This window comes from Didymosphaeria variabile, assembly GCF_027946475.1.
Source record: "Didymosphaeria variabile strain IMI 356815 chromosome Unknown scaffold_5, whole genome shotgun sequence".
Classification (NCBI taxonomy): Eukaryota; Fungi; Ascomycota; class Dothideomycetes; order Pleosporales; family Didymosphaeriaceae; genus Didymosphaeria; species Didymosphaeria variabile.
The window spans coordinates 317,750-342,685 of record NW_026611624.1 but is presented as its reverse complement, the minus strand read 5'-3'; the positions used below and the strand labels follow the sequence as shown (position 1 = coordinate 342,685).

General features: G+C 51.2%; 8 protein-coding genes across 8 annotated transcripts; 4 read left to right on the top strand and 4 right to left on the bottom strand.

Moving 5' to 3' along the window:
* Positions 1 to 177: 177 nt before the first annotated feature.
* Positions 178 to 1,282, top strand: N0V89_006559 (uncharacterized protein; the record flags this gene model as incomplete). The annotated part of the gene is made up of 2 exons (XM_056215329.1): positions 178 to 695; positions 751 to 1,282. 2 exons carry the CDS (start codon positions 178 to 180, stop codon positions 1,280 to 1,282), a joined length of 1,050 nt encoding a protein of 349 aa, XP_056069576.1.
* A 1,002-nt stretch (positions 1,283 to 2,284) lies between these two features.
* On the top strand, positions 2,285 to 3,198 carry N0V89_006558 (uncharacterized protein; the record flags this gene model as incomplete). The annotated part of the gene is made up of 3 exons (XM_056215328.1): positions 2,285 to 2,401; positions 2,458 to 2,597; positions 2,697 to 3,198. The coding sequence occupies 3 exons, from the start codon at positions 2,285 to 2,287 to the stop codon at positions 3,196 to 3,198; spliced, it is 759 nt and encodes a 252-aa protein (XP_056069575.1).
* Positions 3,199 to 3,778: 580 nt separating this feature from the next.
* N0V89_006557 (uncharacterized protein) lies at positions 3,779 to 5,515 on the bottom strand (the record flags this gene model as incomplete). The annotated part of the gene is made up of 2 exons (XM_056215327.1): positions 3,779 to 4,330; positions 4,388 to 5,515. The coding sequence occupies 2 exons, from the start codon at positions 5,513 to 5,515 to the stop codon at positions 3,779 to 3,781; spliced, it is 1,680 nt and encodes a 559-aa protein (XP_056069574.1).
* A 2,736-nt stretch (positions 5,516 to 8,251) lies between these two features.
* On the bottom strand, positions 8,252 to 9,471 carry N0V89_006556 (uncharacterized protein; the record flags this gene model as incomplete). The annotated part of the gene is made up of 2 exons (XM_056215326.1): positions 8,252 to 9,265; positions 9,463 to 9,471. The coding sequence occupies 2 exons, from the start codon at positions 9,469 to 9,471 to the stop codon at positions 8,252 to 8,254; spliced, it is 1,023 nt and encodes a 340-aa protein (XP_056069573.1).
* A 1,659-nt stretch (positions 9,472 to 11,130) lies between these two features.
* On the bottom strand, positions 11,131 to 12,657 carry N0V89_006555 (uncharacterized protein; the record flags this gene model as incomplete). Its single annotated transcript, XM_056215325.1, has 4 exons — positions 11,131 to 11,873; positions 11,934 to 12,032; positions 12,087 to 12,368; positions 12,429 to 12,657. The coding sequence occupies 4 exons, from the start codon at positions 12,655 to 12,657 to the stop codon at positions 11,131 to 11,133; spliced, it is 1,353 nt and encodes a 450-aa protein (XP_056069572.1).
* Positions 12,658 to 18,642: 5,985 nt separating this feature from the next.
* On the top strand, positions 18,643 to 19,860 carry N0V89_006554 (uncharacterized protein; the record flags this gene model as incomplete). The annotated part of the gene is made up of 1 exon (XM_056215324.1): positions 18,643 to 19,860. One exon carries the CDS (start codon positions 18,643 to 18,645, stop codon positions 19,858 to 19,860), a length of 1,218 nt encoding a protein of 405 aa, XP_056069571.1.
* Positions 19,861 to 22,483: 2,623 nt separating this feature from the next.
* Positions 22,484 to 23,357, top strand: N0V89_006553 (uncharacterized protein; the record flags this gene model as incomplete). Its single annotated transcript, XM_056215323.1, has 3 exons — positions 22,484 to 22,562; positions 22,616 to 22,917; positions 23,004 to 23,357. 3 exons carry the CDS (start codon positions 22,484 to 22,486, stop codon positions 23,355 to 23,357), a joined length of 735 nt encoding a protein of 244 aa, XP_056069570.1.
* A 35-nt stretch (positions 23,358 to 23,392) lies between these two features.
* On the bottom strand, positions 23,393 to 24,342 carry N0V89_006552 (uncharacterized protein; the record flags this gene model as incomplete). Its single annotated transcript, XM_056215322.1, has 3 exons — positions 23,393 to 23,783; positions 23,853 to 24,241; positions 24,289 to 24,342. The coding sequence occupies 3 exons, from the start codon at positions 24,340 to 24,342 to the stop codon at positions 23,393 to 23,395; spliced, it is 834 nt and encodes a 277-aa protein (XP_056069569.1).
* Positions 24,343 to 24,936: the final 594 nt, after the last annotated feature.

Sequence of the window (24,936 nt, the reverse complement as noted above, 5' to 3'; positions counted from 1 at the left end):
ATCGGTGCCGAGTCTCCGGATCTGAGATGGATCGGCACCGGTGCGCGATGCGGCTGGATCTTGAAACTCAAAGAAAAAAATCCCGAGAAAGTGCAAGACTAAGAATCGCAAAGATAATACTTTTTTAATCCATTGTTAGATTTTGAAAGATCTTGTACACTGATTTACATCTTTATCATGCCTACTATGAATGGTCTTGTGGGTGCCGAATCGGGCGGCTATCGCCTTGACCACGAACTCGACATACCCACTCCACAGCGAGGCTCACTGCTCGTCCGTGTGCATGCCGTCGCTATGAACCCACGAGACGCAAAAATTGTGGACTTTAACAAGTCACCCGGTTCATTAGGCGGGTGTGACTTTGCCGGCACCGTGGCAAAGGTGGGAGAAGGAGTCACGAGATTCAAAGAGGGCGACCGCGTCCTTGCCACCACGTTCGGCTCAGATCCTTGGGACAAGACTGTCGGTGCTTTTGCTGAATATGCACTGGCAGAAGAAGACATCAGCTGCCACGTTCCCAAAGATTTCTCTTTTGAGCAGGCATGCTCGATTGGCCTTTCGCTGGCCACGGCCGGTTTGGCCCTCTTTGCCCACCCTGGCTTAGAGCTGCCTTTGCAAGCGGGCGCAGGTGGAACTGTGCTCATCTGTGGAGGTGCCACAGCCACAGGCACAATGGCAACGCAACTACTGAAAATGTAAGTGGACTGTATAGACTACGCTTAATATCTCTAACTAACATCCATTCGCTAGGGCCGGGTACACTCCTATCGTCACCTGCTCGCCTGCCAACAACGCTCTGTGCGAATCGTACGGCGCCGCAGCCTGTTTCGATTATCACTCCCCTAACTGCGGGGCTGACATCCGCGTGCACACCGAAAACCGCCTCCGTTTCGTCCTCGACTGTGTCACCGACAGCACGAACATGAAGATGTGCTACGGTGCCATTGGCTCCTCGGGTGGTAGCTACATTGCGCTCGAGAACCTCACTACTACCGTCAAATACACGCGTAGGGACGTGCGTGCAGATTGGTTCCTCGCCGATGCCATCATGGGCGACGGAGTTCATATGACAGGCACCTACGGGCGGCCTCCATCACCCGAGCATAGAGAGTTTGGCAAGCAATTATTTGCCCTTGCTGAGGGGTGGCTCAGTGACGGGAGAGTCAGGCACCACCCACTGGATGTGCAGGAAGGCGGTTTGTCGAAGCTGCCGGAGTATCTGGAGGATATGAAGCTTGGGAAAGTGCATGCAAAGAAACTTGTAGTGCCATTGATGGGATAGGTGGCTGAAATGTTTTGAGCATAGATTGAGAAATAGATAGCGTGATGAGGGTATCGAATGGACGCGTCTGTGGCCTTTCAAAGCTTGCGTTTCGTGTGCTCTGTCGTTGCGGCTCGAGGGTGACACAGTCATATTATCAATTGATCACACCCAGAGATATCAGACAGAGCTTACTATAGCTAAGAAAAAGTGCGAATAGCATTGACGAGAAAACAATACTTTGCCATTACATGTGTTGACTGGTGTTGTAGACCAGGAGTAAGGTTTAAAGCGGCATGCTACTACTGTCATCTAGAGCAGTGACTTCTGGTATAACCACAAGACAAAATCTTGAGCACAATTATGTGCATTGCCTATCGTGGGTAAACCATAGTAAAGCATGGGTCTGTTCCGGAACTCGGAGACCCTACATTGTCGCGTTGCCGCGTTTCACGTAGAAAGGTGCACACATTAGATAACGCAGATACTAAGACTGTTATTCCGACCCTGTTACAAACATGCCGTTTTGCGCCTATTTGGGTGGTTGTACTCTGAATCACTGCCGGATTGGGAACCGACCCCGATCCCGATCCCGACCGATTCGGTCCGCCGAGCGCGACTACCTTTGTGGATCTCGAGTCATCGATTACTACCTGCCTATTCCAGGAGTTTCTAGTATTACACAGTGCGTGTTGGAATGCATGTAGGTATACAATCATATTGACCCGAACTTTTCAGCAATTACTCGAGTCCTCTTATTTTGCCTCCACTTCAACATTTGCCCAAACTATCACAATGGCTCCAGCTGCTACTGCCGACCTACTCAGCCGTCAGGCTGATGTTCTACCGCGTGAAGATCATGAGATTACCACACTCGACGGGGTCAAGCTGCATGGTTGGCTCTTTCCCGCTAGGCAGCGCGGCCCAGGCATGATCATGACACCAGGAGTACGTGCCCATGACATCCGCCTTCTGTTGTTTGTCTTGAAGCACCTGTCAGCTAACGTGTGTAAATAGTTCAACATGCCCAAAGACGCAATTCTGCCAGACCTCGCGAAGTGGTTTCAAGAGCATGGTATCACCACGTTTCTCTATGACCCGAAAGGTATTGGTCGCAGTGGCGGAGAGCCTCGGAATGACGTGAGTTTGGTCCCGCCGTTGTGTTCAACTAAAACAAAACTCACGCTCGTGCACAGATCGACGCAAGGAACATGGCTGAACATCTCCATGATGCAGTAACATGGTTCAAGGAGCTCTCTTTGGTTGACGAGACCAAGATTGCACTTTGGGGTCTATGCTTTGGAGGCAATGTCACCCTCGGTGCAGCCGCCTTTGAGTAAGTTTCCCGTACTCCCTCTACCTTTCATCTGTCCTTGATCGATCTCCCTGTTTTTGTGTCAGGCAAGCATGCACTAACGATGAATTCCAATAATAGTAAGCGCATCGCTGCCGTGATCGCGGTCGCTCCTATGATCGATGCCAGTGGCTCACCAGAGAGGCGCCAACCCATTCTTGAGCTCGCCATGCACGACCGCGCTATGCGTCTCGAGGGCGAAGAACCCATGTTTCTTCCCTATGTCAACGAAGATGGAAGCATTCCGAACGGTCTCCAAATGCCTGCCGACATGATCCCCCAGTTGCAACGGCTCGGCATTCCCATCGAGAACAAGATCTCTGTGCAGACCTACTACAAAGCCTTGTCATGGAATATTTGCGACATTGTCAAGTACATCAGCCCCACTCCGACACTGATGGTAACTCCCGAGCTGGACGTTTCTTGTCCAGTTGAGGACCAGCTCAGGTGTTACAAGCACATGAACGAGCCCAAGGAGTTGGACATCTTGAAAGGCAAGAATCATATGGACTGGATCTTTGGCGATTACGAATACATTCTTAACACACAGCTGGATTTCCTGCAAAGGCGTATGAATCTCTGAGAGGTTCGGGATGGGGCTTTCTTCAAGGTATAAATGTCTCATTTAGCCTAAGCAAGTGAATGCAAAGAATTCATGAGACATGTTTGGACTCTGGTGCACCTTTCCTCAGCGGCTTTACTATCTTCTCACTTGTGGTATCTTGATTAGTAAAAGGACTCTAAAGCGCCATTTGGACTTTCTATCAGTCACATATATCGAATTAGACTGTTGATTTACCCTGTGTACCTACGGCATCGTGGAATGCGGTGGTCATTCAGTAGAGCAACGCGAGCACTGTGGTAGAGATGACAAAAATACAAAAATGATATGTTTAAGTTCATGATGGGTCTAAGGCCACAGAATGTCGACTTAAAGCATGCCAGATGTTTTTGGTTCATGCAAACGTCCACTTCCATTCGCGCGTATCGCTACTTCAGCGCCAACAATAGCCGAACAAAGGCCTGCTTGTCCCATAATAATACAATTTTGTCATTGGAGAGATCTTCTCGTCATGAAGTCCTTATACGTAACCATTGCTGCTGACCTATATGCCCGCCATCCTCTACGAGTGAGAAAGCGATGCAAGGTGTACTTAATCAGATCACTTGAACTGGCCATCTTCCCATCCCATCACTTTGGCTTCAGCCTCATACGCCTGGGAGTAATGATTCGTGATATCCTCCGGAGCTCGACCAACCCTCAGCCTGAAACTGACATCGAAGTCCTTCGGGCGCAGGGCAACTTCTTGGATATAGCCGGTCTCCAGGTCCAGATCAATCTCTTTTCCCTTGGGCGGCAAGATATCAAAAGCCCAGATCATCTTGGCTAACCCAAGGAGTACGCTATGCTTCGCCAAATACATGCCTGGACATATCCTGCGCCCGGCCCCAAAGTCGTATGTGACACGCGCGCCCGATGCCTCCAGGCGAGCAGGATCGTGTGTTCCCTCGTGTGATCGCATGCCGAAAGGATGTCGCAAAAATCGTTCTGGGATGAACTTTTCCGGTTCTTCATAATCCTCCTCGCTATGATGAATGTTCCAGACATTAGCGATGACAGCAGTGCCCCTGGGGATACGGAAGCCATTGTATATATCATCCTGAGATGTTGCGTGGGGAAAGGCTTGTGGAGCGACGGGGCGCCAGCGGTGAGCCTATACACGACGGTTTAGTTCGTTGAATCACAAGTGATGCTTTGAGAGTAGCCATACCTCGTACCAAAAAGCCTCCATGTACTTTAGCTTGGGGACATCAGCTGGCTTAGGCGTTGCTCCTCCTGTCACCTCAAGAACCTCGTTCCTCATCTTCTGCTGGAGCTCTGGATCCTTTGCTAGGAGCATCAGAATGGTCGTCAGTGTCGCCAATGATGTCGCCCAGCCAGTTGCCATTGTGTGAAACGCGGTATTGCCAATGTCTTTCGTCGTGAACATGTACTCCTTCTTCTCCCGCCTTTGCTTCAACATTCTTGCCAAAACGCTCTCCCACCCGATCGGTTTGCCAGCGTCCAGGGCCTCGCGCTGTTGTTCAGCAGCATTTACGAACTTGGTTCCCATCCCGATAACGGTCTCTCTGAGGGCTCGAGCCCTGATTTTCCATTCGGCCATCCCGAAGAACTCTGGGAGATATTGCAGAAGAGGGAAGACGTCTCTTGGGTGTGGTGCTGTGAGAGCGGAATACTCATCACTGCAATGTATAAAGTCTTCGACAAAGAACCCCAGATCTTCCATACCGTCCGGACGCCTACCACACACCCCCAAGGTCGGCGCACTCATCATCCAGCACACCAGGATGGTTTCCAGATCCTTCTTTCTCGCGTTCGGAGATTCGAGTAACTTGACCAAGAGCCTAGCTGTCTCGGCATCGTAAATTGGTCGATGTCTCGTGACAGCTGCCTGGCCAAAGTTGCTGGTGAACTCTTTGCGCCATAGGGTCAGCCAGGCTGAATTGTTTTGTTGAATTGCAGCTCTGATGTCGTCTTTGAACACCCAAGTATTGTTCATATATTGCCAAGGGCGGTCAGAGTACACGGCGCCTCGCTGATCAAACAATTCGCGAACTAGGCGGCCACTATTCAAGACCACGACGTTGCTCGCGCCCTTTTTGACTCCAATTGGAGTGTCTTTGCCATAGTATTTGGCCCATTCGCTTAATGTGAGGTAAGGGAAGGCCCTGTTGAGCTGGAGAAGGTTGCCGAAGCCGGGGAGCCCCCGTGGCCCAGGAGGAAAAGCTTTCGGACGAAGAGTAGCGACGAGATATACCACAGCATTGGTGACAAGTAGGATCGAGAAAGCGTAGATCAGGAAGCCTGGTGAAAGGAACGCTGCCACAAGACCCGCCATTTCGTGGTATGGAATTGACACGAGGCAACGGTAGTGTTCACGTCAGAGATTTGAAGAAGAGATGTGTAAATTCGAATACTAGAAGTACAGCTATAATTCAATCCAATAGACCCGAGGCGCGATATAGTACCATAGGATCGCGACTCGGGGCATTTCTTGTCGCGAACATAAACACATCAGGTGATCCTGCTCAGTCCTTAGACCGGTGTCGGACAGACCGGCAGCTAATTGTTTGATGTTGCCCGGAAGTCCGCGATCAATTAGGAAGCCGGTCGGCATCATATCGGCACATCGGTCGCTCGAATCGGCGCCGATTCGGTAGTGGAAACTTCGTCACCTGAAGCACTGGGTAAGCTGGAAAAAACTCTCTCCTTGACTCCGTATTGACTCCGTATTGACTCCGTATATCCGTTAGCAGTGGTGCTAAGAAAAAGGTCCAAGTATCATGTGTTCATCCAAGGTTTGTTGATACAAAAGCCGAAACTACTGGAAAGCTGTCCTTCGATCCCCCATTCGTGCTTACAGTCGAAAGCTTGCCTGATAACACTACATATTCAACAGCATATCCTAAGAGACTTCTTGAAGATGACGATCATGCACATCGGTTAGTAACCTTGCTGCATTATCTTTCCTAAAAATCGAATTTGGCCAAGGTTGCTCCCTGCTGACCTCTCGACATTACAGTCCTGTTTAGGTTTAAACCTGGTGTAACTGAGGAACTGAAAGACGTGTTTCTGCGTGAGGCCAAGGCGCTGAAATCTCTGCCGTGTATCAAGGATGGCCGTTTATACGTGGGTGGTCCTTCATTAACGGACCCCATCAAATATAGCAAAGGGTTTGAACACGCTTTCATAAGCTATCATGAGGATATAGCGGCACTGGATGAATACCAAGTGAAGAAGCTTGAACATTGGTACAAGTGAGTCGCCGATCACTACACCGATTATCTCTATCTTATCATAGCTAACGCCTCGCCAAGGATCACATCCACGTACGATCTGCCATTCGACTTTGACGAGGATGTCTGCCGTTTCGATTTCGAGATCCCTGATGAGAGTCCAGAGAGCGCGCATCCATCGGTGGTGAAGACGATATTAGGTGGCGGAGGCTCTGTAAACGAGGAAAGCCATTAGCTTGGAACTTTTACGAATGGGTTTGAATAATAACCTCGTATCGGGCTAGGCCGAGGCCGAGAAACGTGCTCAATTTCGTGATGATATCGAATGCAAGTCTTCATGCACATGCCGAAGACGCGAGTGCGTAAGCGTAACGCGGCAATGATAAACACTCCAAGGTTTAGTAAACTCCTGCAACCCTTGCCATGCATACAGGGTCCTTCTTTGTTTTCAATAATCTCCGTGATAAGGGCTGCGGGAAGTCGCTAAACATTCGTATAAACGTGGCATCCAGGAGGAAACGTGACATTTGTTACACGAAGTCCGTGTGAAAGCTGACCACTGCACGCCGGACGTCTCCACGCATTACACCAAACGTGGTATACCGGGATTGTTGCATCAGTCAGGGCCTTCTTCGGTACGCCACGGAACACATGTAGAAGCGATGTAACGCACGGGTCGATTCATCCAATTAGATGTATGCCAGATTACGTGACAATGCATGTCAGAAGAAGGATTAAGTTTCGGTCACAGTCCTCGATAAAGCCCATGATTAGGTGGGAGCCATGGCTGTTGGGATTGAGTAGTCGGCAGGAGCGTTAGGCCGTCTACCTAGTAGACCGATCAAACACATGTTTGAGCCATGCACGGCCTATATCCCCAACGCATCCAGCCAAATAATGATAAGGCGATGAAGCCTATGTAGTCTATGGGTGGGGTTCATTGATCCAGACCGATTTTCGGTTGCCTGGGGTAGCCTAATGGACGTCTAGATCAAGAGCTGAACTTTCGGCACATGTGCAAGTTGGGAGGGGGATTCACTCGTGATTACTATCTTAGATTGCCTGTCTTCTTTTATTGCTCGTATGATAAATTGGCCGTCTCATACAGTGAGCCCTCTTTGAGCGGGTAGTGAGACCAAGTAGGAAGCCTTCTTCGTCTATGTTGTAAGAGCTGATTTCATTAGCCAATTTACTACGATAGGAAGTCAGATTATACTGGGCCTTACCTCTGAATTGGAATCTTGGCTATTGCTGCCTATCCCGGCTGTATATTCCAGGCCCAGATCAGTACTGTGTCACTAATCAACCTGATCAATCTAGCACATGCTAACGCTTGTTTTCGCTATACGGGCTGCAACACTCTGAATCATTCATCTTGAAAGTAGAGGATCTCATTCAGTAAGCTTCTGTATATTGATTACAAGTTCCTAATTTTTGCTGAGGGCTGAGTTTTCGCTGATTGATTGCCTTGATTGTGCGGGGTGCTGAGATAGCTTTATGTCTCCCGGGCAGCGTAGAGCGTAATATTTGTGACATCAATAGACTCACCAGCTTTCCAGCAACCGCTAAGCTTCAGTTACTTCTTCGATAGACCCATGTTGGCTGCGGTAGGTGGCGATGGCCGCTCGTTGCGGCTCGGCGTGCATTATCTCTTGGTCCACAGCACGGCAGATGTTTACGATGAGACCTGGGGGAAGCATACTGAAGCCGATTCGGATAACATCTCATCCATCTACCCATGCCTTTCAATTCGGAGACAAATCTGGAAGGATCTTCTAAAGAAATGCGCTAGTAAAACATGAATTTCCTTGTAGTGATGGTGTTCGTTTCTTTTCCCCTCAGTGAAATGAAGAATGGTCTATGTCTATCTGTAGTCTCTGTATGGACTGCCTCAACTTCTCGTGCTCTTTGGGAAGTGTTTCCACGAGGTCATGCACGAGGAAGACAAGACCGCCACGTGCCGATGAACCATTCGCGGCTTCTTCGATCTGTTTGGGGTCAATCGTATGCTGATTGACTGAATCAGGTGTGATGGGGGTGGTGTGACCGTCGGTGAACAAGCCCGGATATTGCGACGCCGATGAACTATTTTGGAAAAGACTTCGATCCATGCGATTGATCAGGTGCATCATCAGCTGAAGCACCATGACAAACTGCGCCACGACAGATGGTCCTACATTACTGTTTTGCCGGCTCCGGTGTTGCTTTTGTTGCTGTTGTTGCATCTGTTCCTGTTTGTACTGTACACACTGGTGTATGGCGTCGCAGATGGCTCCGAAGAGCGCTATGAGATGTTGATGACACGCGAGCGCTGAGAGCGCCAACCCGTAATCTGTGGTCGTCGCATCGAGCGTGATATTGTCTCGGTCCGGCGCGGTGATGTTGTTTACAATATGTATCAGATTATTGACTATTTCCAACGCTTCGTTCACCTCGGACGATGACACGGTCAGAGGCTCACGATTGGGGCGTACTAAGCGGCGCGTCGTCTGTGTAGCCCTTTGACTTAAAGACGCCAGCTGCGAAGATAGTGTATCAGTGGGATCTGCGTCGTTTTCATCGCTGTCGTCGTGGCCGTCGGTCGTCGAAGGAGCAGTAGGGATGAAGGTCGCGTCTGGTACGGATAGTGCCGTTAGGGAGTTCAACGGGGATGTCGAAAAAGGCGGTAGGTTTGCATCCCAACAATTGAAACCAGCAACGTTCTCGCTCTCATCAAGGCTAGGCGATTGATTTACTAGATCGGAAAAGTCGGTTCCAAGGGATGGCCCGCCCACGTAAAACGCTCCGCTTAGGTTTTGCTCGAACCACGAGGTGTTGCTCAGATGGTTGTCGGTACTTTTTGGTGCCGATGCCTGGATGGAGTGATGTTTGGAACGTCGTCTCGCGGCTGTGGACGTGACTGCGGCAAATGAATTAGTAGTGACTTTCACACTTATTTCGGTATTCCAAAATAGTTGCACCGGGGAAGATGGTCGGCACTCACGGCTGTAAGTACAGTCTGCGCCTGCTTTTGTACATCGCTCGCACCGAGGAAGCGAAGCAGGGTTACCTGTTGCATCGTCGCTTCGCAGGCACCTCACTTTTTGCTGCCGACAACGATCACACGACTGACGGTGTGACATGATATACTTGGTTTTCTCTTTCCTTTTTGTTATCGGTTCTGTGATTGAGGCTCTGTTGCCCTGCGCACCGGATTCCTAGCCTTTGTGTTCAGCGGGATTTATCGTATTCAAAACATCTCGTACGTATGTTATAAAGGATGCGTGGCTTGGTGACCATGTCCGTACCGCATATGCTAGGGATGGGGTGAGCACGACTCACCATAACCTCCTTCTCCTTTAGGAGACATACGCGATTGTGCGAGAACCGAAGCAGAATGCAAGGATACGAAACACTGAGTCTGCCGTTGCTAGGCATGCAGTGAGGACCGCTTCAGGTTAGAGATAGATAGGGTTAGAGCTTCAATCGGGGTAATGCTGGAGTAGGCAGATAGTACGGTTTACGAAACGATGTTGTGGGGTGCAGACCAGCGTAAGCTGTAACGCCACCCGTAGAATAAGCTTACGCCTCTCCCTGTGCCAAGATGGTCGAAGCGGCCCGTTTACTTCTGAGTGCGTATTATCTATCAAAAGGGCGTGTGGGCTTCTCAACATTTCCGTCATCAAGCTTCTGTACCTAAGTTCCCTCGCCTTCGACATAAGCTTACGTAGACTTAAGAACGGCCCGAACCTTATGCTTCTACACCATGAGGACGACTGTTGCGTAGCATGGCTGGGGGTGATCGGGCCCCTTTTCGATCTTTGACCAGGAGGAAACCCCTAACGCGCTGCGCATCCGTACTTTCCTAAGGATTGTAAGAGATATATTCCACGAGGCAGTGGACTTCATACGGGCCATGCAGTAAGTGGCGGCGAGCATGTCCCTTGGGGCGTTGGATAGGCTGCGCTGCACGGTACTCTCCGATATCTTGTCCGTGTAGCACGTATCAGGTCATGAAATCCAGCGAGTCATCGGATTGTGTGCTTGAATTGGTCGCCTCTTATGTCATGGGGCTCTTGACCGCCCTTCGCAGTGCATATGCCGTCTCGATTGCAGTCGCTAGATTGACAAAAACAAGCACATTACTAGCCCAGATTCACGATAGTTGGAGCACTAGTTCGCCTTAATTCAGTCTTGTATCACTAGTGTAACCCCCACTCGTCCTTACCTCAACCTCAGGCCACCTCACCCAGACGCAGATCACGGCAGGCGTGTAATGTCTCGGCAGCATGACACAGAATCCGGGTGCGTAGGATTTCCGGAAGTAGCCTATTGGCTAGGGTTCAGATGTCGGCCCAACATTCGCATGCACGCACAGGGCACCCTTCCAGCGTAAAAGACCGCAAAAGGCCCAGATATCCCTACCGCGCTGCTCACTCGAGCATGCCGGTAGTGTAGGCACATAATCGAGTAACGATGGCGGCTCACTTACGAGGAAAGCCGAGGCTTGAACAAAACTCCTAATAAGTTCAAGGGGATGCAACAGGCGTCAACGGTTTCCGAAGTATGCGTTTTGCATAGGATTACAGCTGACATCTGAACCCTGTATATGCACAAGGGCAGCAAGTCATAGGCATTACATTCTAATCTAGGGAGCATTTCCGATCCCAGAGCTTGCGTTTGTTACCGAACCAAGTACTCCTCTCATGCCCCATCACCGCATCCGTCTCCTCCACGCTTAAAATACTTTGAGAAGCTTCTTGTCGGTATACATCAACCTCGAGACCAAAATGATTGCCGTACCTGCAATAGCAGTGACACCACCAAAGATTTTTACGTCCAGCCAGCCGTTGGATCCATTCTGCAAGATAGCACCACCGATAGGCGCCATGACTAGGGCAGGGATCGAGATCGCGAAGAAGACAACACCCATTCGGTAGCCGATTTCGGGCAATGGGGACACCGAGGCGGGCAGGGCTCCCAACAGACTTATGAACGCTCCTGACACGAAGCCAAACATGATGGCAAAGCCAATCACCACGGAAGAGGTTGTGGCAGGGATCCAGACGGCGAATTCGGCAATGCCAGAAAGACCGCAGAAGATGATGAAGACGTTCCATCTTCCAATCTTATCAGCAATTACGCCAGCGACGAGGCGGCCGAAGAGACTTGAGGCGTTGAAAATGGCCACAATATATTGCGACATCTCCTCCGACATATGTGCCTCCTGAAAGCCCTGCACCGCCAGATAGGTGATGGGGATGAAGATTCCGAAAGTCAAGAGGAAAAATCCAATGAGCATCATCACATATGGAAACTCTGTGAAGGGCGCCGCCAATCGTCCCATGGGCATTTTCTTCGGAACCGGCTTGGTTCTCGGCTTGACTGTAAAAATCGCAATGATTTGTAAACCGAGAATGATGAAGGCCGCAGTTCTCATTGTCCAGGGATAGCCGTTCCTAGGAACCATGCGCGCAATCACTAAACGCGGGGAATAAAGTCAGCTCAGACATATCAGTTCTGTAGCCGGGCGACACGTACTAATGGGAAAGACAACACCCCCAAGGGACGAGCCAGAGACCATAACACCCATCGCTGCTCCACGCTTCTTGTTGAACCAGGTTGTAAGACACATAAGAGCTTCATTGTGTTAGCGCACGCCTTTTACACAAGCGCGAAACAAGTGAAACTTACCAGGCGAGTAGAGGCATGCTACTCCGATGGCACTGCACACTCCTTGGGCCAAGATGAATTGATAATAAGACTTTGCCAACGATGCCATCATCAGTCCAAAGACGTGAAAGAGCGTCCCAACGATTATAAGCGGTCTCGGTCCGTAGTTGTCGAACAGAATTCCCACGAAGGGTCCCAAGGCGAAGAGGAAGAAGATTTGAAGGGACAGGATCCAGCCAATAGTGCTGCTGGAGTAGTCTTTCAGAGGTCCTGTCTCGTAGTATTGCTGAAAACTGCCCACGCCTTGCATTTCCGTCAGTACATTGCCTGAATGCATGGTGCCAGAGGAGAGAAAACACTCACTATTGATCCAGCCAGGGCTCGAGAAGGAGCAGCACCACGATCCTAGAAGCACCAACCACGCTGTGGTACCGCCATCTGGAGGACCGTCGTCGTGCGGTTTTGCGACGTCGACTGGCTTGTCTCCAACCACAGAATCGGCGGCACTCTGGCGGCCCCGTGGAGTCTCGCCTTCGAGATCCAGCTCTGGGACGGCTTTCTCAGGGTCGTTCTGGTCGTGTGTGCGGTCCATGGTGCCCAGTTAAATTGATGCGATAGAATTACGATCTAAGCGCAGCTAACGGGAGCTAAAGGAAGGAAGCGCGGCGTGGGGAGTGTGACAAACTTATATATAGTGGCTGTCGTTCCTGTCCTTGCAGTGAGCAGACAGAAACCGGAAACTGCGCGGGAACTCCGCGGAAAGTCCGCGCTCATTTCTTCCAACCCTACCAAAAAGTAAAGTGGTCTGTGCTATCTGCCACTTTCACATACCCCAGAGCGGGCTGAAGCCATTTGTCAGTCGGCTTTCGCCCTTCGCGCCTTTATCAGCGCGAAGGTCGATCATTCTCGTACTCTACCTTAGGTATCCTAGTACACTTGCGTGGGATGCTGCATTCAGCCCACATGACGCGAAGGAACCTTCACACCTGCATATTCCAAGTCCGTCGCCAAGCCGGGATCAAGGCGGGTACCGTTCGTAAGCTCAACGCCTCCTGCATGGCGTTGCTTCGGTCAACGCCTCCCGCATGCCGTTGCTTCAGCTCAACGTTACTCCATTCCCGCGTGGCGCTCCCTGCATGCCGCCACCATGCACGTCTCATCCTGCCGGCATTGCGACTTGAGCCGCCTTCGACTGTGTGACGGTGACCTTCACGAGAGACTCCACCTGTTACCCCAACAGTTGGCAAGGCATTACGGGTCTTTTCAAACATCGAAACCAGTCTAACAAAAAGGATTCTAGCGTCCCCTTTCCTCGGCTAAACCGTGTGTGTTTTCCTTTATGTCCGTACTAAATGGAAGTGTAGCCGTACACCCGACCATGCACTCGTGCGAGCGATGGGTGCGCTAGATAAGGGGGTTTATACAAGCCACTGGTAGTCTTTCTCACTCTGTTTGTGCTCACCGGTTAGGTACCGATGTTGTTGATGAGTTCAGTATCGACGCCGTGGGTAGTTGTACACTTATGACACTTTACTTGTCGCTACGTTATAAGAATATAATTTATGGTTTATAAAGGCCAAAAACGAGCTACTTGAATAAACAAGTATGCATTGTCGCTATCCGAACTTTCACTACGCGTATTATTTGTGGAATCGGAATCTTTGTTGTGCGTATACCCTGACAAGTATACGCATATCGCACAGTGTTCTTCCTGCTCTGACCGTACTCATCTTAGTAAAAACACAAACTAGCAAGGGGATATCGTTGGCAGGCTAAGCCTTCTCTGAGCTGGGACGGTCCGGCGATGCGGATTTGCTCTATATGACAGATTACTATACGTTCTCGTAGCATATTTGTTTTCGTTTAGGGTCTGATTTAAAACATTGTTCGATCACGCTGGGATTAGCTCCCCAATCTTGATTTGCTAGAAGCCGTTGCTCTCGCTCTTTCAATGTCGTATTTTGTAGCTCAAAGATCTGAACATCACACCTTTCAACCACCTGGTTACGGATCCGCTCCAAGACATAGTCAACCTACATGGAATGTTTAACACGTGATCACGTTTGTCGTTCGAGGAGCGACTGCTGACTACATCGGCCATATGTCCTTCAGCGACCGCAAATACCTCGGCGAAAATACAAGCAAGAGGAAACACGTCTTGGAATTTGCGACGTTTAGGCTGATTGAAAGTCTCATGTACTTGTAAGGCAAACAAGCAAATAGAACCCCACGAGGACTGCGAACAATCCCTTGTTGATGTTCCTGTGGGGCCGTTTGAAGTGAAATGGTCCTCGAAACTCTAAGTGATACCGAAAGCGGAGAGGAGGACACCGAAAAAAATGATTGAGGACTCGGAGTCTTCAAGCTTGATCTCCATAGATTAGACATGAGATAGAGCATTAGCGATACAGCCCATGGCAAAAGGAACGAAGAGCTCTACAATTCTTCTCTGAGCGCCCTCTTGATTGCGACTTAGAAGTGCTCATTTCCTTGAAATCTTGCGAGGCCTTGAGCGAGGCTGTAGTATGCATATAACCTTATTACCGTTTGCACAAAGACGCAACCCACAAGCCATAGCGCTGGGATATATGCAGGGGCACGTGCAGGTATGGTCGACGTGGAGAATCTAACTATACATAATTGTCTACTGTATCGGCTGTATGCGCTAAAATCTATCTTGAGAAAGGATTCTGTTCGATTCAGTTAACATGTTACCCAATTATATTTATTCCAATAATAAGAGATGTCTACTCTTCTATAATTCGCTCCTTGGGTGGTGAGCATGTCTTTGTGGGGAATGCCGACATTGAGAAAGTGACCGTCGTTGGGCATGTGTAGCTTCCCACCACTTCAACGCTCTGAGCAAGAAAGACTGTCCTTATCGACCGCCCACGCTTCGAACATAGGTAACAGAACAGTGGTTTCACGGGTACTGGTAATACCAAGATCGGCTTGAGACCTCGACTGGGCGCTCCTATGGGCCTGCACGTCGAAAATCAGCCATTAGAAGAGGCCAGGAGCATTTCTGAGTTGCTGATTGATGAGACCGAGCCTGCTCATTCACGAGCCAGAGGCCAATTGCTGTAAGGGGCTTGGCCAAAGGCGGCCCGGTTTTCTGATGATGATGGCTACAACAGTGATCCTTCCAGAGCAGCTACAAGTCTGCGCGCGGGACCGATGCTTTATCAGTGCTTTAAGGAAGTTCTTTCCCCACCTTTTCATGACTCTAGTTACTTTTGTCACAACCTTTTAGCTAGTCTGTGTACTATATGAGGCTGATTGTTAGCTGGATTCTATTAAATATTAAATCATATTCGCAGGCCTGATAGACATCAAATAGGGCACTAAGCGGTTAAAACCAGCTAGTGAAGTAAATAGGCCAATAGCTGGCAGTTCAAACCATACCGACTGGCTGGAAAAGTTGCGGAAGGGGTTCCAGAGCAGTGGAAGGTGGGGAAGGAAGGAACTCATTAAATCGATTATATCATCCACCGCTAGCGGATGCTCTCCCATGACAATTGGCTGCAGTCGCGCAACTTGTGATGTTGTTCTTGAGACTGGTTTAGCACAAGACCTCCGCGGAAGCAAGGATATGGATTAACGGACCGCTGCCCGCTACCCGCTGCTTCCGGTTGCATGAGGGCCCAATGCTGTTCCTGCAGACGCAAGTAATGAGATCTGACCATTCACATACATACAATCACAGGAACCTGAGAAGGGTTTCCCGTGCGCTCGGTCTCATGCAAGCAGTGAACCGAATGCGATCAGTGAAGACACGTGCGTACAAGCTAATCACCTCGTGAGCTGGGTTACTGTGGAATTGAATGATCTGTAGGCGTCATCGTCACCTGTGATGCTTCTCAGATTGTTCTTTTGGAATTGAGTTGCGGTAGGAGACCTGTGTCCCATGAGGATGGCAAAAAGTTGTAATTAACAGACCGGACTTGGCATCGTCGTCCGAAAACATGCTTTAAGCTTTTACGATCTGGCTCCTAATAGACTATTACACTTGGTGTTGCACTCGTCAATAGTACATGGCCATGTTCCAGCGCCTTTGGAAGTCTTTCCGAAACTTAGATCTCAAAATCTCTCGTCCCATCACACGATCACTACAACGACCACCCCAGAGATCCTTGTCCTCCGTCGGGCTTTATAGATGCTAGCTCTACCCAGCCACCGCCTTGTCGCGTGTCCACAGGGATCATGTTGTGGTAGATTCGTCATCCCGCAAGTTGGGCGTTGGGCTGAAACGGGAGAGATGCACGATGTGGTGCATGGTTCTCCCCAGCCCGTGACATCATGATCGCCAGACTCCTGTGTATTCAGCACGTGGAGGTGAAAGAGTCGGTCGAACTCGGCGTCGTGTATCTGGATCGCTATTGCATTTGAATTGTCCTTGCCAAGAAGACACTCCTCGGCCTTCAACCAAGCTCGGCCGAACTCCTTTCCTGTGTAAACGGAGCTCAATTCTGTCGCCGAGCACTACTGTGCTTGCAACCTAAAGTATTCCCATTTCGCTACTATCCCGCGCCCTTAATGTTAAGTGAATTTGACCAATGGGTGTTGCAAAAGCCCTGATTTTGACCAATAAGAAGCTTGGGCCTGCAAGATGGCGAATTAGGGTTACTTTTGGCTGCGAACGCAATGAGTTGATATTCATTACTCCATTGCGGTGCGTGACCCTCACAGACCCCCTTCTTAATGACTCGTTTCTCTGCCGGTAGTACAACGATAGACGCGGCTTAGGACATCTCTTGACCCTGTCGATCGTTCGTAAATCGACTAGCCGACATACAAATCGCCGAAGGATCTTGAAAATGCTGGTGCAGATTATTTGAGGTAAGCGTACCGCTGGAGCGGCGTCGAATCAAAGGGGTTTTGGCATGTTTCGCGCTCTCTGTGCATGGTGGTTTTGGAAGATTTGCATGCGATATGAATGCCAACGAGAGCGTCTTCCGCCACATACGACCATAGGACACTGAGAACTAGGCTTCCCGTCCGCTCAGCCATATATAAGCAGTGTACCGGCGGATTAGTACTGAAGTCGGTGACGATTCTGGAATCCCCGCTGTTGTATGTTTTTGTGTTTTTGCGCGGGTGGGTCGACTGAAGCTCTGTGGGTCGCTTGTATCTAGGTGGGTGACCATGAATAATTAGGAGGGCTAAACTGTTAGTGACAATGTTAGCAATGTCAAAAACCGGCTGTTGTATGATTTTGGTGTGTGTTTGGCTGTGAATCTCGCACTGATTCGAGGTGGGCGGGATAGATCATAGACTGCTGAGGGCGCGTACTGCGCGGTAAATAGCATTCTCGCCTTGATCTGTTCACCATCTGGAATTGTGTCGTGCTCGAAGAGTGTGTGATATCGACGGTGAGCATCATAGATTGGGCTGGAATCGAACTAATACTGATCGTCGTCATAACGTCTTCAGAAGATACGCCTCAGGGTCCGCCTCAGGGTCTCTTGTCTTGGCTCTTGCTCTTGCCGTTAGATTCGTCGATCGTGACTGACCATTTCGCAGCGCGTTTGGTAGTTATTGTGATGAGGTGACATCAGCAATCGAGTTGTGTCCGCGGCACGATGTGCAATCACTAGAATGAACATGCGCATAACCCATCGTCTAATATAAGAATCATTTCAATGCGGCTTGGAGGCGCAGTCGGCGACTCATTTAAGGGTTCGGCGGAGTCCAATATTTTTCCGACACGGGGGTCCGATGCGGTCCATGTGGAGATGGGGACGTGGAGCGCAATGTGGCCCGCATGAAGGCGGCTCATTACCGAGTCCGCTCAGGGCAAACACTATGGACGACGTGCGAGGCGCAGGACGTTTTGATGAAACAATCAGGAAGAGGATCTGTTTGCGAGTTTCTGCGAGTCGCGGCCGGGTGCATGAGAGAAGATATTGGGCGCGTGGAGAGAACCCCGTTGTGGCTGCCTGATTGGGACGCGATGTTCAGGGTCTCCTTGGCGCGGGCGAGCCGCAGCCTAATGTGTTCTACTCGACGACGGCGGCTGACGGCGTTGCGGCGAATACACGACCCAGCAATGCACGCTTAGGTACTATACGGTAGCTTGCGGCTCCAGGTCCTGCGTCCCAACATCCGACAGGCGCACTACTGAGCGCGTTTTTCACTCACGACTCCTGTTTGTGTTCTGCGTGGGCGCGTGGTGCGGTTGCTTGTACCCCTCTCCGCGACTGCCCCGTCCTGGTACCGCGGCAGGAGCCCCTCGGTCGCATTGCGCAGCAGCTGTGCATCTCCTTCACAGCTCCGACCATCGCAACGCCAGCGCTGCTAAACCTCGCACGCCGTCTGTCGCCCCACCGTGTTGCCGAGCTCCTTGGTAAACAATTCGGTCGCTGCGGGCCAGTCAACGCGCTCGCTGCAGCCTTTCCGAAAGCTGAAACGCGCAGGGCCCTTCCTGCGAGCACAGGCGGAGACAGGCTTCAGACCAGCACGTCCACCAGACTCCACCTCCACCAAGCGAATCTCCCTGGCCTCCCTACTATCTCACGACAGCACTCCGCTTCTCCGACGGGCTGACTATGTATACGGCCGTCCGGCGCCCTCCACCATGACGGCCCATAACCACACCTCCACGCTTCCCTCTCCCCCTACCCGTTCGACCGCCGCCGCCGCCGACGACCTTGTTCCCCGCCTGCAGGCACTCGCGACCTCGAGCCCCGTTACACAAGAGAAGGCCTCAGGCTCGCTGAACATTCCCGCCAGCACCGTCTCTCACAAAGAAGCTGTGGCTCTTAAAAAGGATTCGGCGACTACACAAAGCACCACCGACGTCCGCATCGAGCAACCACCGTCTCCAAAAGAAGAGATTCCAGCTGGTACTGTTCTAGCCATGGGCAAAGCAATGGGCAGTCCTACCTCCGAGCGGAGGCCATCGACCCCTCGCGCGCAGACGGAACCCTCGCCCTCTTTCGACGCGCTCCCTACGCATACACCCCGGGCTCGCAACCGCTCACCCTATTCGCGATCGCACCTGCGTTCTTCGAGCGGTAGCTCAGTGACCGCCCCGCCTATGATGCGGGCGCACTCTCTCCCGACTGTCATCAACCCTACCGGCCACCTTGCCCTGTCGCCTTCACCGATGCCTGCTCGACCTTCCTCACCGCTTCGCTCTCCCAAGCGCACAAGGAGCCCTCGCGGCCAGCCCACGCTCTACGAAGATTCGTACGCACACTCCGGAGCACCCAGCGTGTGCGACATCTCCGAGGATGCGGAGCTTGAATTAACCCCCCAGGTGGGCGCCGTTCAGCCTTCGCCCATCTCGAGCTTGTACAGCAGCACCGGCTCTCTGTCCAGGCGAAGGAGGCCTGCCTCTCCGCTTCACCAAGTCTCCTTCGGTGGAGCGCCCATGGCACCCCCAGTCCGTACGCCTACCTCTGGCTCCCCGTCTCCGTTGCTGTCAGCCACCAAGTTCAACGAACCATTCCCTGGCACGAGCTCGCACTATTCCTCCTCGCTTCCTTCGTCGTCTGTACCGTCTACCCCGACTTCGATGCGTTCCCGCAGCCCTTCGATCTCTTCCCTTGAGACCATACCAGATAGTCCAGACGCGGAAGAGGAGGCCATCGAGGCAGACCGCATTGCCAAGTTAAAGGCTGCCGCTGATCGCGAGGAAGAGCGAGAGGGAGGTAGGCGATCAAGCCTCGACGTTCCTGGGGGTAGCGGACGAGCCTTTGGGTTCGGCAAGCGGGACTCCAGGAAACGGTGGAGTGTCTGCGGTGCTGAAAGGCGCGGAGACCTTGATCTGGAGACGATCTGGGAAGACTAAACAATGTGTCTTTCTTCTCTACCATGCATCATCGGCTTATGATCCTGCATTCTAAGGCGTTGGGACGACTTTTACTCCGGCTTCGGCCAGGATTCTTCTCTTTTAATGGGTGGATGTGTCTTTTCTTACAATCATTGCTTCGGCTCATCCGGCGTCTTTCGACGCGCACACGATCATGAGTATGAACTGCCGATTTGTTTTCACTGTTCACTACAAGCATATGTCACGACAGCATATGATCGATTTGTATTCAATAGCGAGATACCCTCCAACGAAGGAGCACGGTGTTCGGGATGCGCAGGAACTTCGACTTAGGTCCCATTAGGAGACCGATCATGGAACTCCAACAAATGCATACATTATACCTCTTTGCAACCCTATCTTGATTCGTCATGTGCTATTCCAATGTTGGGCTGCAAGTATTGTTTTGACTACCACCTAATGATACGTCACTTGCTGGGTTGTTAGTAGTAGGGGAAGGACCGACTGGACCCTCCTGACATCACACCCGCGCTTGCCTCGGGTCGCCTCGCACTCTGTTCTTGAACTCGACGCGTGGGTATCCCGGTATTGTTCTCACGATGAACCTAGCCCTGTACCTACTTCGAAATGTGGGCGGTCCTTCGCATGCATCGCGCACGCTGGTCTTGACCTGTCGTCAGACGCCGAGAGATTGAGTTAGAGACCGATACACTGCTGGTACTGTTTTAACGTCAGGACGCCAGGGGTCTACAACTGCACACTACATGACACCTCGTTGACCGGAAACACGAGTCATTGTCAGACCACTGAGAACAGAATGAAAGTCGTAAACAGGGTCCGAGATACTATCCGATAGCAGCTTGCCTTCGGCTGTCGCGTGACTTAGTGAGGTTGCGAGAAAGGTGTTGGTTGAGTCGCGCAGGACCAAAGCCATGACACTAATCGGACCCACACTGATTAACAAGAGCAGCAAATGACAACAGGATGTGCCTGTCCGGCGGGGTTCTCGAAAACGCACCGGTTCTGAGTCTCTACGGACGTAGAGGGACTATCTTTGATCTTTACGTTACTACACGTGACATCGGCTACTTCGACTAAGCATAACACAGTGGCACCTCCTAATACGGTAAGCTTGATTCGAGCAGCAGAATACATTTTCCCCGTAGGTTTACTTGTTAGCCAATGGGGTGAAAGCCAATGTCTGCGGCTGAGCGCCGCGGTCTGGATAAGGTGATGCTCTGGGTGCACTTCACCGTCTTGGCCTTGATGAGTTCCTCTTTGGGATGACTATGGTGGTGCACGAGCAACATCTCTGTGTTCCGAGTCGAGGCTGGAAGATGACAGGCACTCAGACCCCGAGAAGATTCCCACATGTGCTTAGCACTATGGATGTAGCCTGAGTTCGGTTCCCCTAAGGTCGATATAAATCCGTCCATGACAGTGTGTACGGTAGCGTCTCTCATACCACAAGCGGCATGTTCATCACGACGTTCTGGAGGACATTCACCTTACTTAGGCCCAGGCGTTCTGTGATACTTCTTTTCTGGGGGGAAATGTATGCGAATGGTTAGGGCTGATGTATGGTGGTGTATCATTTTGCCAGATACTCCCCCGGTCAATGCGCTATCCAGGCTATCCCCGAGTACTTCAGCAATGGGGCGCTGCCTGCTGAGGGGACGGTGTGCGAGCAGGATTACGATGGCTTCTCGGGGAAGAATTTGAAGGAGTCGTTTTCTCCGCAGGCAGGGGTGAATGGTACGACGAAGCCGGTTGAGCAGGTGAAGGTAGAGTTCATGGGCGCAGCGAGCGCGGGGTGGAGCTCCGGGTGGACGTGGGCTGTGGTTGCTGTTGGGATCGCGATATCGGTGTAGGGCGGTAGACAGGTTGATCTGATAGATGGGGTGTATTATAAGGCAGTGTATTATATGGCATAGTGTTTAGCGTGGTGTTGCATGGTTTATAGACTGTTGTATAGATATATAGGAAGCTTCAGCTTCAAACTTTGTATCCAGGTTGGGGGCTCAGCGATGTTTGCTCTGTGACCGGACTCAAGTACATTGTATATTTTGTCGCACCAAATTACTGACACGGATTTTCATGTTGAAGTCCTCCGCGCGCCGAGTTATAGTTCGGTCGTCCCTTCGGCTCCGAGAACGCACTAGAGGGACCGCTTTGCCTCGCGCGGAGGCTCGAAGTCGGACACAGACTAGTGTACGAAATTAGCACATGTGGTCGCTGGTAGTCTGTGATTACTAGGCCGCTCATCACTGTTTTAGGAGACTGATCAACTACTCGAGTCGGTGAAGTGTCCACAGGTTTCGCATAACCCCTCTGAGAGGGCCATAGATATACAGCAAGTACTGCGATATGTTGTTCTACGAAGCCATTGGACAACAATCATACTCTTGGACCCCACCATTGGTGGCACCGCAAACTACGCCACGAACCACGCCGCGAACCACAAGTAGAAGTATAAAGCTTCTTCCGCTCGCGACGGCAAGCAGCCACCGTGCCCTTCATTCAACATTGACAAAATATACCTTCTCTTTGCCCACCCCTTCAGATTTTCCCAATCCATTACCATGTCCTCAAAACCCTTCTTCGTCATCATCCCTGGGAGCTTCCCAAAACCCTACCCACTATGGGTATCTCGCCCACCTGCTCCAGCTCGCTGGCTACCCGACCTTTTCCGCCGTTCTGCCCTCAGTTGGCGCCTCGGGGTGAGTATTCTCAGCTCCTAGTTCTCGAAAGCGTGCATCTGAGGGATACTAAGCCCGTATCTCCCTCTCCAGGAACGTCACAGCCGAAGACGACAAAAACTACATAATCAACAACATGCTTCTACCCATCCTCGACCACGAAGAGCACGACGTGATCCTCCTCACGCACTCATATAGCAGCATCCCGGGCAGCGCCGCAGTAGCAGGTCTTTCCAAGGCGGAAAGGACGAAGGAGGGAAAGAAAACTGGCGTGCTGGGACAGATCATGCTCGCGGCGTTGCTAGCGAAAGGCGGTGACGGCAAGAGTGTAAAGGACGCTTTTGGAGGCCACTTCCCACCGCATATCAGGCCCGATGTAAGGCTTCCCAAGTCTCCGTTGTCCCATCTCACATGCTTCTCTTCTTTTTCCGCAGCCGCGCAGAATGCTGACGTGAGGAGTAGCCTGAAGCTAGTCTGTTGAGGTGCGATGACCGGATACCGCCGTTGTATAATGACATTGCTCCTGCGCACGCAGCTGTTGTGGCTGTCTCCGCTATGGCACAGGGTATGACGGCATTTACGTCGCCGTGTCCACGCGCTAGCTGGGATAGCGAGGCGTATAGGGGGAGAGTGGGCTTCGTCCGGACGACCCAGGATGCGTGTATCCCCGTGCAGGTGCAGCAGATGATGCTCGACGGCACTGGCGTGGAGTGGATTGTCAAAGACGTTGAAAGTGCCCACAACGCGCAGATATCGAAGCCGGAGGAGTTGACGAGGGTTTTAGTCGAGTTGGCTGAGGTGTTTGAGAAGCTTTAGACATCGCTTGAGTTAGTTCCGCAATGGTTGTCTGCTCACACTGGCCCGCTGTCCGCTCGGCTTGTGATACTTGCCTCCGTCTTGTTTACCAGTTCGTGAAACTCAATGTCAGTAACAACTTCTCTCCCCGCACGTTGGTTCCTCTCACCGCCAATAGTTGGGTTTTGTGCTGGATCGCCCTCCTCACTTTTCGGGTGTCCTTTCCGAAGCCTCGAGCGCAATGACGTTTCAACCCGTAGAAACCAGGGTTTTCCACGGAAGTGATTGATTGTCTTAGGGATCGAAGGCGAGCATACGATCCAGAATCCAGCAGCGAGCTGAACTGTTCCCCAGAGTGAGATGAAGCCAAGCTGGTACGTGACATCGGTTTGGTTCTTCCATAGTTTGACATTGTAGTACAGACGGACGGCGGATGTTATGCAGGCGCTGAGCAAGTCAGTCAACAGGTTTGCCATAGATGATAGCAGTCTTGATCATAGGAAATAGGAAGCTTACAATATGCCGACCGCAAAGAGAAAAGCAAGACTAAGCTTTCGCCCTCGCGACAATGTAAGCCGGAAGATCACTCGCTGAGGAAGCAGTAATATGATCAAGTCTGATACCAGACAGAACACCGCGCCGATAATGTTGATGCCAAAGATGTCGAGGCACTCGCCATGCGCGATGGTTTTGTCCCAGAAGAAAGGCCTTGGATCGCAGACGAATAGGAACGTGAACACGAAGGCAGTATAGTAGGTCACATTTGCCCACAGCACAATATGTGAGGCCCAGAACGTGAAACCTCGAATGCCATCTGGGACGAAGATACGGAGGTATTGCAGGAGGATGGCGATCTTTAGTAGTAGCGTGAGGATGATCCAGATGATGAAGCCGACGTATTGGTACTACGATCGCGTCAGCAAAAGGGTTAATTCCGATCAAAGGTACGTACGAAGAGATAGTTCCCGAGTTGCTTGACAGTGATGTCCCACTGGTGCACGCCCATAGGCGCGTAATCGAGCCGGACCCCAATAGGCATGAAAGCAGCCGTGTGAACGAGCTACACCTAAGTCAGTAAGACGATCCACTACCTATACTTCACGAACGAGTGTTTCTCTTACCCATGCAAGTATTATGACATAGTCTTCGGCGAAAAGTGTCCGCGCAATGCGAAGCCGTTCGTAGATGCGTACAATAACAACGATGGCCGAGAGAACGTAGACGGATATGAGTATGCGTATCGCATGATAGAGCATACTCCAAAGGGTGTTCAAAATCCGGGGTAATTCCCGATGGAGCGTGCATCGCGGGGCTGGCGAGGATTTGCTCGCGCGTGGGCGGCACTGGAGGGCTGTTGCCTGCCATGGGAATGTGGAGAGAGATGCAGATAGCAGGGCACGATCGACGTGGGTACGATATAGGCTTGTGCAAAGAGGACCTTGGACCCCGAAATGTCAGCTTGGGGGAAACGCAAAGCATAGCCTCCTCTTGTGCATGTAAGATCATCTTTGGTACGGTCGCACGACAGGTACGAAGGTTATGTCAGACTGTAAGCATTGTTGCCAGGCAGACCATGCGAGCAGTGCTGTGTCGACTTCCA